Source organism: Panicum virgatum, chromosome 6N (genome assembly GCF_016808335.1).
Source record: "Panicum virgatum strain AP13 chromosome 6N, P.virgatum_v5, whole genome shotgun sequence".
NCBI classification, from domain to species: Eukaryota; Viridiplantae; Streptophyta; class Magnoliopsida; order Poales; family Poaceae; genus Panicum; species Panicum virgatum.
The window spans coordinates 7801156-7818950 of record NC_053150.1 but is presented as its reverse complement, the minus strand read 5'-3'; the positions used below and the strand labels follow the sequence as shown (position 1 = coordinate 7818950).

At 45.5% G+C, this 17795-nt stretch overlaps 1 protein-coding gene across 7 annotated transcripts; it reads left to right on the top strand.

Moving 5' to 3' along the window:
• Window positions 1-3795: 3795 nt before the first annotated feature.
• On the top strand, window positions 3796-16568 carry LOC120679289. 7 transcript variants are annotated; one of them, XR_005677097.1, is made up of 5 exons: window positions 3796-4082; window positions 14184-14355; window positions 14515-14989; window positions 15111-15208; window positions 15511-16568. XR_005677097.1 is itself a non-coding variant. In XM_039960833.1 (5 exons), exon 1 carries the CDS (start codon window positions 12766-12768, stop codon window positions 13687-13689), a length of 924 nt encoding a protein of 307 aa, XP_039816767.1. In that variant the 5' UTR covers window positions 12119-12765; the 3' UTR covers window positions 13690-13701; window positions 14184-14355; window positions 14515-14989; window positions 15111-15208; window positions 15511-16568. The 7 variants fall into 7 exon arrangements, 6 of the variants coding, with proteins under 6 accessions (XP_039816767.1, XP_039816769.1, XP_039816768.1 ...); XM_039960833.1 differs by lacking the exon at window positions 3796-4082 and adding an exon at window positions 12119-13701; XM_039960835.1 differs by lacking the exon at window positions 3796-4082 and having other exon boundaries at window positions 12119-14355; window positions 15511-15797; window positions 16179-16568.
• The last annotated feature ends 1227 nt before the right edge of the window (window positions 16569-17795 follow it).

The window sequence follows — 17795 nt, the reverse complement described above, 5'->3', positions numbered from 1 at the left end:
GCGTCAAAAATTACGGCGCCACGATCTTTTCTCTGTGTTCGCTTGGATTGTCAGGCAGCCAGTCAGCAGTACTGTTCTCTCATACTAAATCAGCACCAGCCACTAGCTACCAGCCAGTCAGCAGTACTGTTCTCTCGTAACAAATCAGCACCAGCCACCAGCCACGACCAAACGAACACAGCGTTTGACACCGAGCCCGGTCTTCATTTTCCAAAAAAATTTCCGCTGGAGGTCCAAATATAGAATTTTTTTTAGAAAAGAACTAAATTGTAAAAATTATGCGAGGTGGGTTTGGGCTCGGAGGGCAGAGCTGAGGTTATCCGCACTCGTCGTACTCTATTTTTATTCTATAGAATAAAAAAATATTATGGTCTAGTCATCGAGATTTTCTCCTCTATACTAATTTCTCCCACACCCATCATACTCTATATCTCATTCTCTGTACCAACTACCAATCTGTGAGACCCATGCGTTAGACTTTTTTCTCTTTTTTACCTCCCTTTCCCCCCTCTATCTCCCTCCGCCGCCGCTGCTTACCTTACGCCCCTCCTCTCCGCGCCCCTCCTCCGACCCCCGCCGCCGGCCACCTCCTCCGCCACTGCCTCCTCGTCGTGCCTCCACGCGGCCGTCGCCTCCTCCTCGCGGCCAAGTTGCAGCGGCGCATGGCCGGGCAGAGCGGCGGTGGCGAAACAGCGGCGGCGCGTCCGGCCAGCGGCCGCGGTGGGACGGAGCGGTAGCGGCGGCGGTGGCGGCCAATTCGTCGCAGCCTCGAAGGCAACATCCGCTACCGATGCGGATGCGAGGTGCGTGGCGGCCCGGCCGATTCGGCACGGCCTCGATATCAGCATCAGCGGCGCGTGGTGGCGGCGGCGGCGGGCCGGCGCATGACAGTACGGACAAAGCAGGGGCGCGGATGGCCCTCGTCGCCGCTGGCAAGTCCGCCTCCCAAGCTCCGCCGCGGCCATATCCCTCTCTCTCCCCCCTCCCGGCCAGAGCTCCAGCGGCTGCTACTGCGGCTCGAGCTCCGCCGCGGCCATCCCATTCCCTTCTCTCTCTCCCCCCTCCTGCTCATGGCACGGACAAACGGTGGGTGCGCGAGCCCCGCGCCATGTCTGCTTATACTGATACCGGAGCCCTCGCATAGCGCTGGATTTGGCGTATCCTGGCTGCTTCGCTAGCGAAACGTAGCATGTAGCATATCCCGCTGCGAGGAATTTTTACACTATCTGCTACTAGAGGAAATTTTTACACAATCTCGGAGGTCTGTTTAGTTCGCGAAAATTTTTGGATGAAAATTTTTGGCAACTGTTACAATACTAATTAGGAGTATTAACCATAAACAAATTATAAAACTAATTACACGGATGGACCGGAAATCGCGAGACGAATCTATTAAGCATAATTAATCCATCATTAGAGATTGTTTACTGTAGCACGATATTGTCCAATTATCGTTTAATTAAGCTTAAAAGATTCGTCTCGCGATTTCACCCGAAATTATGGAATGAGTTTTGTCAGTTATTCACATTTAATACTCCTAATTAATGGTCAAATGTTCGAAGTTGCTGTAGTGCTGAAAATTTTTTGGAAACTAAATAAAATATTAGGGTGCAATTGGTTGGTTGCATTTAGGCCAAGCAGGCTCACGGGGTGCAGTACCACTTATTGGTTGCGCGGTTTATCTTGTGGGTCTGGCTCGGCAGGTGCAATTTGCACCTACCTCTCAGCTTGGCTCCTAGGATAAGGAAAATTTTGGCCCCATTTGGTTCGCGAAAATTGTTGGATTATGGTACTGTAGCAATTTTATTGTTATTTCATAATTAATATCTAATCATAGATTAGTTAGTTTTAAAAGATTCATCTCGTCCTAATCAGTTAAAATGTGTAATTAGTTATTTTTTTCAACTATATTTAATGCTCCACGTATATGTCCGAAGATTCAATGTAAAGACTATTGTAGGAAAATTTGCGCGAACTAAGCGGGACCTTTCTCGTTCCCTCCGGGCCTGGTTGGCGCGATGCACCAGCGAGTTCTCGGGGCGAGTGCACAGACACAAAAAGCATCCGGAGGCTAGTTCAGGGGTGTTTAGTTGGTGAAAAAATTTAAGTTTAGGTACTATATCATATTTTATTGTTATTTGATAATTAATTTTTAATTATAGATTAATTAACATCATTAAATTCATCTTGTATGAATTATTTAGACTGTGTAATTAGTTATTTTTTAAATTATATTTTATATTTCATGTATGTGTTCGAAAACTCGATGTGATAGGTATTGTAAAAAAAAATTTGAGAACTGAACGCTGCCTTAGACAAGCAACCAATCAATTTCTCCCGTCGGCTTGGCTGCATAGAAAGGAGAACCAAACAAATGAGACCTCGTTTGGCACCGCTTTGCATGCTGCAGCTTATATTGCTGAATACTGTAGCAAGTCGAAGCTGAAAATGACGAACCCCGGTTTTGCTAGCTTCTCCGGCTTTATCACGGTGCTAGTTCATTTTGCTCCTTCCGCTACCGTTTCGACTTTGCGCTACAGTGCCACACATCGCCGAATAGTGACCCGGCACTATAGTAAGCTGAAGCTCGTCCCGAGGAGCGGCCTGAGGCTTGTTTGGCTCCAATACTTTTTCCAAAAATCTCTATCACATCAAAAGGAATCTTACTATTTTATAGTATTAAATAAAATCTGTTTATAAATGTTTTTTGACAGCTGAGTGCTTTTTCGCGAGACGAATCTAATGAGTCTAATTAATTCATAATTTGCTACAGTGGTGCTACAGTAACCATTCGCTAATCATAGATTAAGATACCTCATTAGATTCGTCTCGCAGTTTAGCCCCAGGGTTCTGCAGTTAGTTTTATAATTAATATTTATTTAATACTTCTAAATACTAAAAAGTCCCTAGGACTTTTTTGAAGTCCCTGTTTCTAAACACCCCCTGAGTGTTGCATGCAGAAAGCCTAGCCGAGCGGAGCCCGCATCGCTAAACGAGGTGTTGTTTAGTTTCCAAATTTTTTTTGGACAATGTTACTGTAGTAATTTTCAATTGAAAATTAGGAGTATTAAATATGATCTAATTGTAAAACTAATTACACGGATGGACGGAAAATCGCAAGACAAATCTATTAAGCCTAATTAATCTATAATTAGAAGTTGTTTACTGTAGCACGACATTGTCTAATCATTGCATAATTAGATTCATTAGATTCGTCTCGCGATTTCATCCGAGAATTATGAAATGGATCTTATCAGTTATTCATATTTAATATTCTTAATTAGTGGTCAAACATTCGAAATTATTGTAACACATGAAATTTTTTGGAAACTAAACTGTCATGTTCCGCGGCTCAAAGCCGTCCGATCCCATCTGAGGCCCCGTTTAGTTCCCAAAAATTTTCACCCAAAAATTTTCACCTCCCCTTTAAAACATATGTATGAAGCACTAAATGTAATTAAATAATAAAACTAATTACACAGTTTGGATGTACACGACGAGACGAATCTTTTGAGCATAATTAGGACATGATTAGCCATAAGTGCTACAGTAACCCACATGTGCTAATGATGCGGTCAAAGGCCTCAAAATATTCGTCTCGCGGTTTCCAAGTGAGTTCTGAAATTAGTTTTTTAATTAGTGTTCGAAAAGCCCTCCCGACATCTGGTCAAACAACGACGAAACACCCAAAAATTTTTGATTTTGGGAACTAAATGCTCCCTGACTGCCGCTCCCACTCCGCTCCCTCTCCACTAGAAAAAGGAAGCCGTAAAAGTAATTGCTAGAGAGAGAAAGGGAATATGAGACTATGAGAGGGCTGGAAAAGGAGAGAGAAAAAAATCTCTGTCCACCACTCCCACCGCCGCACGCTGCCCAGGCTCCGGCCGGATCCCCACTACCGCACGCTTCTCATCCCAATCTCCGGCCGGGAGACGGATCGGGCGCCGGAGATGACGCTGCACCCGACTGAGCCGGAGGCGGGGCTCGACAAGGCGGCGCGGGAGTGGGAAGCAGCGCTCCCCTTTGGCGGTGGACCGCGCCGGTGCCGGTGAAGAAGAAGCGGAACCACCTCGGGACACCAGGTGAGCGAGCGCACCTCCCCCCTCCGTGAATCCGCCCGAGATGGTCCCGGGTGCGCCGCTTGATGTCCGATCCCTGTGAGATCCTTGCTGCTGCTCGAGCTGCTCCTAGTGGCGTGCGCCGTGGCGGTGGTGGCGGCGCAGGCAGCAGGAGGCTGCAAATCCATGGCATTCGTGCTGCGGGACGACATCTTGCTCTGTTTGTTAATTAACTAAGAGTAAAATCCACTCTAGGTCCTTGAACTTATCCCGAGATCTCATCTAGGTCCATGTACTTAGGAAACTAGGTAAACAGATCCTTAAACTTGTTTAAATGTGTCATCTAGGTCCAAAACTGGATTTAGCAGGCGGTTTGCTACAGTATGTGGTTTTTGTCTTTTTCTTTTTTTAACATTTAGATTGAATCTTTAAAAAATCATAGTAACTTATAGAAAAATCATAAAACGAAAAATCCAAATTTTTTGGACTCAGCATGAGTAGATCTACAAGTGAACATATAATATGGTATGTTTTAGTACAATTTTTTTATAGTTTTAGATCTATACTTTTCTGTAATTAATTGAAATAATTCGTAGCTGCAACTTCTAATTATTTTATTGGACTAAAGCATACCATCAAGGTTTTTAAGGCGTCGCCCGTCCGAGCGGAAAAAAAAGCTAGGCGCCGGCGTCGCCTTACCATTCCTCGCCTAGGCCGGCGTTCCAGTGCCGCGCCACCGGGTAGACATGCGCATGTGGAGTCTAACAAAATTGGATTTTCTATTTTATAAATTTTCTAAGATTTACTATGATTTTTTAAAGATTCAGCCAAATAAATAAAAAAAGAAAAAGATAAGCTTTGTAGCAAAAATTTTGTACTAAAGCATACCATATTATATGTTCACTTGTAGATCTACTCATGTGGAGTCCAAAAAAGTGGATTTTTTATTTTATGATTTTTCTATAATTTACTATGATTTTTCAAAGATTCAATCTAAATGTTAAAAAAAAGAAAAAAGACAAAAACTCCTTACTGTAGCAAAACCACCTACCAAATCCGGTTTTGGACCTAGATGACACATTTAAACAAATTTAAGGACCTGTTTACCTGGTTTTCTAAGTACATGGACCTAGATGAAATCTCGGGACAAGTTTAAGGACCTAGAGTGGATTTTACTCATTAACTAATGCAAGACTTAATGAGATAGGATATGAGATATGTATGTTTAATACATGTAGTTGTGTAATACATTGTAATCTTCATAAAAAAAAACAACCAACAGAGCAAGAGGACATGATTATGCTTTTGCCTTGGTTCATTTGTAAAACTGTGACTTATCTGAATTCTAAAGTCACTAGATTTATACATCAACTTGCAATATGATACTAGCGAATCATCAACCCCCTAAAGCATTGATGGAAACAACTCTACGGCCACCCCATAAAACGTCCCCTACTGAGTAGGGAAATCTTTGTGCACCCAAACAAACACACATAGAAATTCATCTCCATTAAAACCAACGACCTACAACTCTTCCATAATATGGTATATACTATACACCATGGAGAGGGAGGAGAGGGAGGCCTGGGAGCACCCGGCTCCCCACGGAGCGACACGTGTCTTCGGAGAAAGGTAGCGCAATGCTGGCTGTCCGATCCGTCGCTGGAGATCGATCCACGCTGTACCTTAGTTTTTTCGCAAATAGACCCTTCAATTTTTTTATTCGAACCTGCCGTCCATGATTTTTGCAAACTATCCCCCGCCGAGCCACCCACCCAACAGCCCCATTCCCCGCCACGCCCTCCCCCCTCAACCCGCAGTGCACCCTCCCCGGCCTCCCCCGCCCCCATCCCTAACCCTAACCCTAGTGTTGACAACCAAAATTAGCATTCGACAATACCGACCGGTCTGACCGGTACTCCCTAGCGGTCTGACCGGTCAGACGCTGTAGTCCGTCTGGCAGCAGCCGACCGGTCTGACCGGTAGGGTCGACCGGTCTGACCGGTCCACCTGGAATCCGAGTACAACTAGAACTCTTTGTAGATTTAGATCTGTAATAGGATTTCTTGCGGGATAAGTCCACCCCACCCTATAAATATAAAGGGTCACGGCCGATTAGGGTATCCAATCGATCAAATCAATACAACTTTTATCTTTTTACTTTTCTCTTGCCCTAGCTTTTCCAATCTACTATTTGCTGTTCCTCCGTCGTCTCTACGTCGATTGAGGGCGTTCTAGGTGGCCTGCCGACTCTAGAACAACCCTACGTGCGCCTGCCCCGACGGGTCCTTCCCGGGCGACGTTCGTTGGTCTCACCGCCGGTCTGCTCGGCAACAACCGGTCTGACCGGTATACCCGACCGGTCTGAGCATCGGCGCTGCGTTGTGCCGTCGCTCGCTGCGCGTTCAAGCGTTTCCGTGTGTTGGCCTTAGTTCTGCATCAACATATTTTGGCGACTCTGCTGGGGAAAGAATCAATCGGCTGCCATGGCCGGTAAAATTCCTAAACCTAGCGATGTTGATGCCGCCAACATCCAAAGGCCGACTGTTCAGCAACTTTGGGCCGAACAACAGAAGGCTCTTGACGACATCCAGAAGAAGATCAGAGAGGAGAAGGAGAAGGAGATCCAGAAGCTGGAGGAAGAAGCCATGAAGCAGTACATCTCGCACCTCTCCATCGACCGACAAGGGAAGGTCACGACGGATGCCGGCTTCGATGCTTCACAGTTTGAGGTAAATTTCGATGAGAACAAGCAGCCTGTCCTTAATTCTGAAATAGCTAATGCTATAGATGATGTTGTTTCTTCTCATGTGAATAATAAGTTGGAATTTATTGGTCAAAATATGCATGATATGTTTGATGACCGTTTTAGCCGAATTGAAATACATCTTGGTATGAAGTCTGTCGGTAATAATGCGTCTACATCTAATACCGATAAGACAATTCGTGGTTCGGCAATTCCAACTAATAATGCTATTGTGACTAATTCGGCTAATCAGCAAAGCCGAATTAGTTATAATGCATCACCTCATGCCAATGTGCCATATGGGGCAGCAAGTTCGTTGTGACATTCCACACCGCCGAACTTCGCTCAACCTAGTAGTACACCGATCACAAATCGGCTTAACGCCGATGATGTTGGATCAGGTAGTATCAAAGAGGAGGTGATTAAGATATTTCGGCAAACTTTTGGTATAGAGCCTAAAGCCAAATGCCGATTTTATCAAAGACCATACCCTGAGAATTACGATTATGTTGCATATCCTCAAGGGTTTAAAATTCCTGAATTTGTTAAATTTACTGGTGATGATAGTAGAACTACATTGGAGCATATATGTCAATTTATTATACAATGTGGTGAAGCTAGCACTAATAATATTTACAAATTGAGGTTATTTCCTTTATCTCTATCAGGTGCTGCATTTACATGGTTTATTTCATTGCCACCTAATTCAGTTTTCACTTTTGCTGATTTAGAGCAAAAATTTCATGATTATTCTTTAGTGGTGAAACTGAATTGAAATTGTCACATCTCACATCGGTTAAGCAAAAGATACATGAAGGTGTTTCTGAGTATATTAGAAGATTTAGAGATACTAGAAACCGATGTTATAGTTTGATAATTTCTGATAGAGATTTAGCTGATCTAACTTTTGCTGGTTTACTTGATTTTCATAAAGCAAAGCTAGAGGGGCAAGAATTTCTAGATGTTAGTCAAGTCTTACAAAAGGCTCTGGCTAATGAAAGCCGAGCTAAAGAAGCGAGAGATTCTCAAAAATCCAATGAAAAACCTAATCGTCCTGTTTATGTGCTCGGGTGTGATTCCAATTGTTCGGACGATGAAGGTAAAGATGTTTATACCGCTGAATTTGTTTGGTCCTCTAATGTTAAACCTTGCGTTTGCGGTTCTCTTAAGCCAATTCCTAAAGATCGGCAAGAAAGATTTACTTTTGATGTATCCAAATGTGAGAGGATATTTGATGAATTAAATAATAATGGTTACATCAAGATGTCGCATGTCATACCGCCGCTTGAAGAATTAAAGTGGCGAGCTTATTGCAAATTTCATAATACTTTCTCTCATGCGACTAATGATTGCAATGTGCTTCGGAGACAGATTCAATCGGCTGTTAATGAAGGTCGAATAATTGTTCCACAAATGAAGGTGGATCAGAATCCTTTCCCTGCACATACGCATGTGCTTGAATTGAGTAATCCTAAAGTGTTAATTCGGCCAAATCAAGCTGAATCAACCAACAACAACAACAACATAGCTTTTTTTCCCAAGCAAGTTGGGGTAGGCTAGAGATGAAATCCGAAAGAAATAAGTTCAAGGTTCAGGCACATTGATAGCTAGTCTTAAAGCGCTCCTATCCAAAACTATCTCTTTAGAGATATTCCAATCCTTAAGGTCTCTTTTAACCAACTCATCCCACGTCAGTTTAGGTCTACCTCACCCCTCTTTACATTATCGACCCGCTCAAGAACCCCATTACGCACCGGCGCCTCAGGAGGCCTTCGTTGGACATGTCCAAACCATCTCAGCCGATGCTGAGTAAGTTTCTCCTCAATTGGTGCCACCCCGACCCTATCCCGAATAACTTCGTTCTGGACTCTATCTCTCCTTATGTGCCCGCAAAACCACCGCAACATCCGCATCTCTGCTACACTCAGTTGCTGCACATGTCGCCTTTTTGTAGGCCAACATTCAGCACCGTATAACATCGCCGGACGAATTGCTGTCCTATAGAATTTGCCTTTTAGCTTTTGTGGCACCCTCTTGTCACAAAGGATGCCAGAAGTTTGCCGCCATTTCAACCAGCCAGCTGAAATTCTATGCCTAACGTCTTCATCAATGTCGCCATCCTTTTGTAGCACCGATCCTAAATACCGAAAAGTATCCTTCTGGACCACCAATTGCCCATCTAGACTAACGTCTCCCACCTAATGCCTAGTCGCGCTGAAATCGCACATCATGTACTCGGTCTTGGTCCTACTAAGTCGGAATTCTTTCGACTCTAACGTGCGTCTTCACAGCTCTAACTTCCTATTAACCCCTGCCCTACTCTCGTCAACTAGCACCACATCATCAGCAAAGAGCATACACCAAGGGATCTCACCTTGTATATCCCTTGTGACCTCATCCATCACTAAAGCAAATAAATAAGGGCTCAATGCTGACCCCTGGTGTAGGCCTATGTTAATATGAAAGTCAGTGGTGTTGCCATCACATGTTCGGACAAACGTCGTTGCATCCTTGTACATATCCTTAATGAGGGTAATGTACTTAGTTGGGACTTTGTACTTCTCCAAAGCCCACCACATGACATTTCTCGGTACCTTGTCATATGCCTTCTCAAGGTCAATGAAGACCATGTGCAAGTCCTTCTTCTGCTCCCTATATCTCTCCATCAATTGTCGTATTAAGAAAATCGCCTTCATGGTTGACCTTCCAGGCATGAACCCAAATTGATTTTGGGTCACACTTGTCACTCTTCTTAGGCGATGCTCGATAATCCTCTCCCAAAGCTTCATCGTATGGCTCATCAGCTTAATTCCACGGTAGTTAGTACAACTTTGAACATCGCCCTTGTTTTTGAAGATAGGTACTAATATACTTCTCCTCCATTCTTCAGGCATCTTGTTTGACCGAAAAATGAGATTAAAAAGCTTAGTTAACCATACTATTGCTCTATCTCCTAGGCATCTCCACACCTCAATGGGAATACCATCAGGGCCCATCGATTTACCTCTCTTCATCCTCTTCAAAGCCTCCCCGATCTCTGCCTCCTGAATTCTCCTCACAAAACGTCTGTTGGTATCGTCAAAAGAGTCATCTAACTCAAGGGTAGGGCTCTCACTCTCTCCATTAAACAACTTGTCGAAGTACTCTCTCCATCTATTCATAATCTCCTCATCCTTCACTAGCAGTCGATCTGTCCCATCCTTAATGCATTTGATTTGGTTGATGTCCCTTGTCTTCCGCTCGCGGATCCTAGCCATCCTATAAATGTCCTTCTCCCCTTCTTTTGTGCCTAGCCGTTGATACAAGTCATCATATGCCTTATCCTTTGCTACACTCACAGCTCGCTTTGCAACCCTCTTCGCTAATTTATAACCCTCGATGTTGGCTGCACTCTTGTCAAGATGGAGGCGCTTGAAACACTCCTCCTTAATAGCCCTTTGCACCTCGTCGTTCCACCACCAGGTGTCTTTCCCCTCCTGTTTGCCTCCCCTACTCACGCCAAACATCTCTGAGGCCACCTTCCGAACACATGTTGCCATCTTTAGCCACATGTCATCTGCGTCTTCTCCTTCTTCCCAAGGCCCCTCACCTAGCATTCTTTCCTTAAACGCTTGTGCCGCTTCCCCTCGAAGCTTCCACCACTTTGTTCTCGCAATCTTGGCACATATGTCCCGGTGGACACGTACCCGAAGACGAAAATCCGCCACCACAAGCTTGTGTTGAGGGATAACACACTCCCCAGGTATCACCTTACAATCTAATCAATCACGTCTATCCTCCCTCCTAGTAAGGATAAAGTCGATCTGGCTCGAGTGTTGTCCACTACGAAACGTCACAAGATGGGATTTCCTCTTCTTAAACACGGTATTCGCTATCAACAAGTCGTAGGCTAACGCGAAGTTCAACACATCCTCCCCCTCTTGACTCCTGCTACCATACCCAAAACCCCCGTGCACTCGCTCGAACCCTACATTAGTCGCACCCACATGGCCGTTGAGATCTCCTCCTATGAAGAGTTTCTCGCTGGTAGGCACGGTACTAACCATGCTATCTAGATCTTCCCAGAACTGCATCTTGGTGCTCTCACTAAGGCCTACCTGAGGGGCATAGGCACTGATCACATTCAAAACCGAATTTCCAACTACCAACCGGATTAGGATAATCCGGTCGCCTTGCCTTCTAACCTCTACGACTCCATCCTTAAGGCTCCTATCAATCAAGATGCCTACACCATTCCTACCCGGAGTTGCTCCCGTGTACCAAAGCTTGAAGCCAGTATCCTCAACCTCCTTCGCCTTCTGGCCCTTCCATTTAGTCTCCTGAACGCATAGAATATTTACACGCCTCCTAATTGCTACATCAACTAGCTCTCGCAACTTATCCGTTAGGGACCCTACGTTCCAGCTACCTATACGAATCCTAGTTGGCTCGGCTAGCTTCCTTACCCTTCGCACCCGTCGAGGGAAGTGCGAAGACCCTTGCTCATTTTTCACTATACCCGGGCGTAGATGTAGCGCGTCATTCAGGTGACGATCCGACCCTTACTCACTTATCATCGTATCCAGGTCATGATACGACGCGCCCTTGGGGGGATGGAGACCCGGTCCTTGCCCATTTATCACCACACCCGGGTTCCGATGTAGCGCGTCGCTAAGAGGGTTACGCCCCAACGAGTTTCTTGTGGGTTTCAAATCCATTAGAGTGGTATTTTTTATGCTGGTTTGCCAAAACCTAACACAACCCTCCTTCTTTACCCGGGCTTGGGACCGGCTATGTTGAGACGACTCAGGAGGGAGAGTCTTCCAGTCAGCATAGGCGGAGTTATCAAGCCGAATCAACAAAAGGAAAAAAATATAATCATTGGAGAAGAAAGGTCTGAACCTTCGAAATCTCATCAGGAAGCTCCAGCAAAGAAGGTCCCTGAAGATTCATTGAAGAATTCAACGCTCGGGGGGGCAAGAACAGAAGAAGGACGCCAGGTCTGCTCAGACCGGTCAGACCGGTCTGGAGAAGCAGTGTTGGCATTCGACCAAAATTGGCATTTGACAATACCGACCGGTCTGACCGGTACTCCCTAGCGGTCTGACCGGTCAGACGCTGTAGTCCGTCTGGCAGCGGCCGACCGGTCTGACCGGTAGGGTCGACCGGTCTGACCGGTCCACCTGGAATCCGAGTACAACTAGAACTCTTTGTAGATTTAGATCTGTAATAGGATTTCTTGCGGGATAAGTCCACCCCACCCTATAAATATAAAGGGTCACGGCCGATTAGGGTATCCAATCGATCAAATCAATACAACTTTTATCTTTTTACTTTTCTCTTGCCCTAACTTTTCCAATCTACTATTTGCTGTTCTTCCGTCGTCTCTACGTCGATTGAGGGCGTTCTAGGTGGCCTGCCGACCCTAGAACAACCCTACGTGCGCCTGCCCCGACCTGTCCTTCCCGGGCGACGTTCGTTGGTCTCACCGCTGGTCTGCTCGGCAACAACCGGTCTGACCGGTATACCCGTCCGGTCAGAGCATCGGCGCTGCGTTGTGCCGTCGCTCGCTGCGCATTCAAGCGTTTCCGTGTGTTGGCCTTAGTTCTGCGTCAACACCTAGCATCCCCCGCCGCCGCCCCGTTGCCCTCCGCCCCCGCCGCCGGTTGCCGCCCTTTGCCTCTCGCCCTCCTCCACCGCCGCCGGTCGCCGTCCTTGGCCGCTGCCCCCTCCCGGGCTCCCCACGTCTCGACCCCCGCCGTCGTCGCACCTCCGACCCCCGTCGTCCGCTCTGCCCCTGCGATCGGCGGCGTACCGGTGACGGATCTCGTCCGCTCCGCCCTCCGTCGATGTCGTTCGTCGATCTAGGCTGGCGACGTCGAGGCGAAGCTATGGGCAGTGGATCCGGTCCAGCGGCGTCGAGGTGGATCGGCGGGCGGCGGCGTAGAGGCGGTGCAGCGACCGGCAGTTCCAAGCGGCGGCATGGAGCGAGCGGCGGATCTGAACGCTGGTGTCGAAGAGGCAGCGTCGGCAGTGGCGGTGCTGTCGAGGCGTCAACGCGAACGGCGGCGGGAGCGAGACGGACGAAGGCGACATCCAGGCAGAGGCGCGGGTGGCGGGAACGCCGGTGACGTCCACCGCCGTGCGGTGCCGTGTTTCCTTTTTTCCTCTCAATTTTCCTTTTCTTCCTCAATTTTTCCCTTTTCAGTTTTCTTCCATGTTTTCTTCCTACGCGGCGGAGCGCGTTCTTCACCTAGTGTGCTCATACCCATCCAACGGTCTGTCTTCTTTGGATCATCCTGCACATCAGACCTCCACGGCTCCACCCCCGCCCTCCCCACTCCGCGCCTCGCGTACGTGCCTCGCGACGCGAGTTCGATCCCCACCGGCGCCGATTTTGCCACACACCGAAAAAGAAACGAAGGGGCACACCTGCAGCCCTCCCTGCGTCGCTCCCTCCCACCGGCGCCTCCCCATGCCCCTTCCCTCCCCACCGGTACGCTCGGGGATCACGGCGTCGTGCTCGGCTCCCGCGCGATGGGCCGCCTCCGACATCCCAGGCGGAGCGCTCGCGCCCGGAGAACGCCCACGCTCGCGGACGCCGCCGCCGACGTTGGCCCATCACCCGCCGGACGGATCTCGGGGCGGCCTGTCCGGGGCAGCGAGCCGACGCCGGATCTAGGGGCGCCCGATTTCGGAAGCCGTCGCTGGGCGCTTGGTCGAAAGGGGGAGGGGGAGGAGGAGGCCGCCGGGCGCTGCACGCCGGTGCCAGCTACTCGGCCAACGCCGCCGTGGCAGATCTTGGTAGCGAGGATGAGGAGGCGACGACCACCAACAAGGCAACAACTCTGCTTCTACGGTTCTACCTGGCATCCCGTCGCTAGACTAAGCATCCCTACCAGCTGAGCAACACCGAATGTGAGGCTCATTCCCTCCCAGGTCTTTACAATTTCAATTGATTCCCATGTTTTTAAGAATGTATCTGTGCAATCACAAATAAACGAAGGTAGCAAACAAATAAAAATTGATCATGTTTTATACACATGTCTGATTATTACACTTCTCTGCACAAATAAATGTTCATGTCATAATGTACAGATGTGGTCCATTATATTTTTTTGGCATCAGCTGAATTTTTTGAACTGGTGTTCGTATGCTTTGTAACTACTTTCAGTGCAACATAAATATGAAATGACATTATTGGAATTGATTTGGGAACTACTAACTGATATGTTTCTGTTATGGAGGGAAAGGTCAGGTCCCGTGCTAAAGACCGTCCTTTTTTCCTGTCTCTCTCATTTATCTAGCTGAATCTGCATCATCCCATCTGGTACTCTATATTCCACATTTGTGCCTGGAGGTGCAATTTAGCTGAATCTGCAGGGACGACATCTATCCAGGTGTTCATCAACGGCACGGTGTACAAGGTGCCCGGCGCCGGCGCACTGCTTGACTTTGGCCGTCATATTTGGGCGTGACGTGATGCTGGTTCACTCCTCCGGCGAGATCCTGCCGTTGAACGAACACGGCATCCTCATGAAGAGCTTGCAGATGGAGGAATGCTACTACCTGGTGGGTGATTGTATTGTTTGGTTTTTATATCTTTTCGCCTGTTAAATCTGTATAAGACATGTTAGTGAAGGTTATTGCCCAACGTTCAGATGAGATTTCTGCTTTCAGTTATGACATTTGTAACACTACCTGATTAAAATTTATTTTCCTTCTTTGCAGGTTTCGAGATCAACTTAATCAGCCGGCCTGCTGTATGATGATGATTCAAGTTGTGTGCTACTAGCTAGGAAGCACAAGCACTTGATGAGCAAATTGTCCACGTCCGGAGCGTCTATGTCAACATGTGTACTAATGCATGTGTTGCTCTCTCTCTCTCTCTCTCTGGAGAAGGATTGGTTTACGGATCCGCCCCTTGCTTGACTTTCTGGATCGAATTCTGTCTCCAGGGTTTAATTGTGGTTTTACCTCAGTGGCCCAGTGGTAGCTCAAAGCTGCAGTTTTATTCCCCTGCTCAATTGCTGGATTTGGGTTTATCTTGCTGAATTTGGATATATTTACTTCCAGTTGAGTTGGAGAATTGCATGTTTCAGACTGGAAATTTCTCGTTGGAGTTACTACGGACGGCCCGAGCCCAAGCTACCGAGGAACGACAGCACCAGCTTGTTGGTCGCCGGGGAGCAGACCAACACGACGGGTAAGGAATTTGGTTTCTCGCGATCTCAGTGGACTTAATACTTGTGTAGGTCACTCAAATTGCCAGCCAATGTAATTTGCAGTACAGTCTAACGAGGGATTCATGTTACAACTGTTTGCAGACTAAATGATTCAACATCTTGAATATGATATCTGCGAATATGGCTGCCTGCATTGCCCTAGAGAGCATATCAATTCTTGAGAAGCTCCATTCTAAAGGGTGAGCTGAAATTATCTATACTCAACCGAACATCCTTATTAGATATATTCTACTTCCTGTTGCTCAGTTCCTTTGAGAAATATTTATCTTGCTAGGCATTGATGATCTTCAGGCTTTTTGTAGCTTTATGTCTGTGTTTTTAAGAAAACAATGTCAATTAAAGTTTTAGACTTCAGAACTTCCAGGAGTGCATCATACGAGTGAAAATTGAAAATAAATGAATGCTTATATAAAAAATTTGAGTGAGGTGCATTGCATTGATAATCACTGAATCGCCATTTATTTGGTGTTCTCTTGCACAGCGCCATAGCTCAGTTGTCATGATAATGAAAGACCCTGATGCACAGCTCCACCTTCTGCCTGATAGATGCTTCATGGCACAGGGCATTATGCACAAACAGCCCCTGCTCTTTCTGCTGGACCGTTGAAGGAGCTGAGGTTGTTCCTTGGTACACTGCATGCTCCCGTTTCATCTTCAAAGGAGGGTGGAAGGCACAGGGAAAAGAGAAGCTGATACCAGTGAGGTGTCAAGGGATGAGCTGGAATTCCTCCTAGATCATGAGCTGTGGTTCAATGCTCTAAACACAAGGTGATGTGCAGCTAACCAAATCATAGCTGGTTCAGTATCCTACTAATCACATCGACAATATTTTATTCCCTCTGATTGCTAATTTTGTCTACAGCTTGATATGAAACTTTACTGAAGATCAACCATAGATAGCTCATGTTCAGAAACAAACCATTACTTATTTATAGGCTGCTGTGTACTTGTGTGCTTGCCCAAAGAACAAAGTAATCCTTTTTCAGTTTCAAAATTATGTACTAACTCGGCCACAATTTCTGAATACTATATCAAATTATGGGAATGTGTAGAAAGAAAAGGTTTCAGCTTGACCACCGCAAAGAAACTTCTTCCTGTGTCATCTTTCTATTTCATCATACGCTATTAATCTATTTCATCATCCGCTAGGAAAAATATCATTCAGAAGCAGAGGTTGGCTTTGATCTTCGACTTCCTCCAACTGAAGATATGGGATTGTATTTATCATGTTCTAAACTCATATTATCTCCTGGTTCGATGATTCTTGTAAAAACTCCAGTTATGGATAATCGTGGGTGATGTCGATCATGGTTTGTGTGTTTCACTTATAGAAAGGGACTAGACTAATTGACTTAAATTACAGTTTTGTTTGTCGTATAGCTTTCAACTGTAATAATGCTAACATTTCTGCTAGTCGTGGACTCGTGGGTACTGACGGTTGTATATTTGGAACCTGTATTTATTTCGTAATCAACAATTTGTCCGTGGCGTTAGCACGGGCACCTTACTAGTTAGTAGTAAGGCATACATTCATGTGAATCTCGTTCCTATCTTACAAATTATTTATATACGTTGCAAATTGAGGAGTGGTGGATGCAGTCTGGTCTTTTGATCTAAAGCAACGACTTTTGTTTCACTATGATTCTTCCCAGTGCTTGTGCGGGGTGGATTTGATATGTTCTCTGCAGTGCCATATAACCATGGATGTAAATATTTCATGTACATGCAATTAGAGTGCGCTAAGCTTCATGATCTGATTTCAGATTTTCTTTTGAGGTACAAATGTGAGATAAAAAAAAAGTGTAACATGCATGCAGCGCTGGATTGGAAAATGAACAGGACTTCTATGTGTGGAGCATTTTTTTTAGATCATCCATGCACAAAAGTTTGCACCCTCATAATCGATTGTACATTATTGCACACGAATATGCGCATTTGTTCTAGGTACTGAGATTGCTTATTGAAGTGTATATCCAGAGATGCATCTTTTGTGCATCTTCATGTACAGAATGCTTTTTTATGTTTTACTTGTAAATATAGGTGTGCTCTTTTATTAAATTTCCTTCTTGTTGTGGTCAATAAGTGTTTAAACCTGCTATTATTTATGTAATGACACATAAATTATTGCATAAATACTAGTAGGTTGAAACACTTCAAATGCACATACTATTGGGCAGGTGCTGATCAAGCTAAATTTAGCATGAAAACAATGATAGCATGTTGTATCTTTTTTTTTATGGAAACTAGCATGTTGTATCTATCACAAATTTTTATTATAATTTGTCATGCATCTTTAATGCTATGCCTTTTATTTTTACGTTCGCAAGCATTTTGCTCAGCAAAAAGTTTTTCATGAAAGTAAATTATAACATCCTACATCCATACTTTAGTGTACACTTCATGAGGAACCCCCAACCATACAAGATGTTCTCACTTGGTGAGTGCAAAAAAAAATCTGCATGTATCAAAGAATGAGATTTTTGTACTCCGGAAAACTGCATGCATCATATGGATCTTTTTTTGCTTCATTTTGTTGAGATACATAAGAGTTAAGCATAAGTGCACAAAAAGTGGATGAGCGAGAAGGGATCAATTTGGCTTCATTACTGTGCATCCCAATGTGCATCTTGAATAATAAATATTTTTGAGATTTTGTTGTGTGCAATTATAAGTGCATTTTATGTTCTCGAAGAAAATGTGCATCACTCTGAATTTATATTTTATTTTTGCATCTCATATATTCAATAATTTAATAATTTTTAGTTG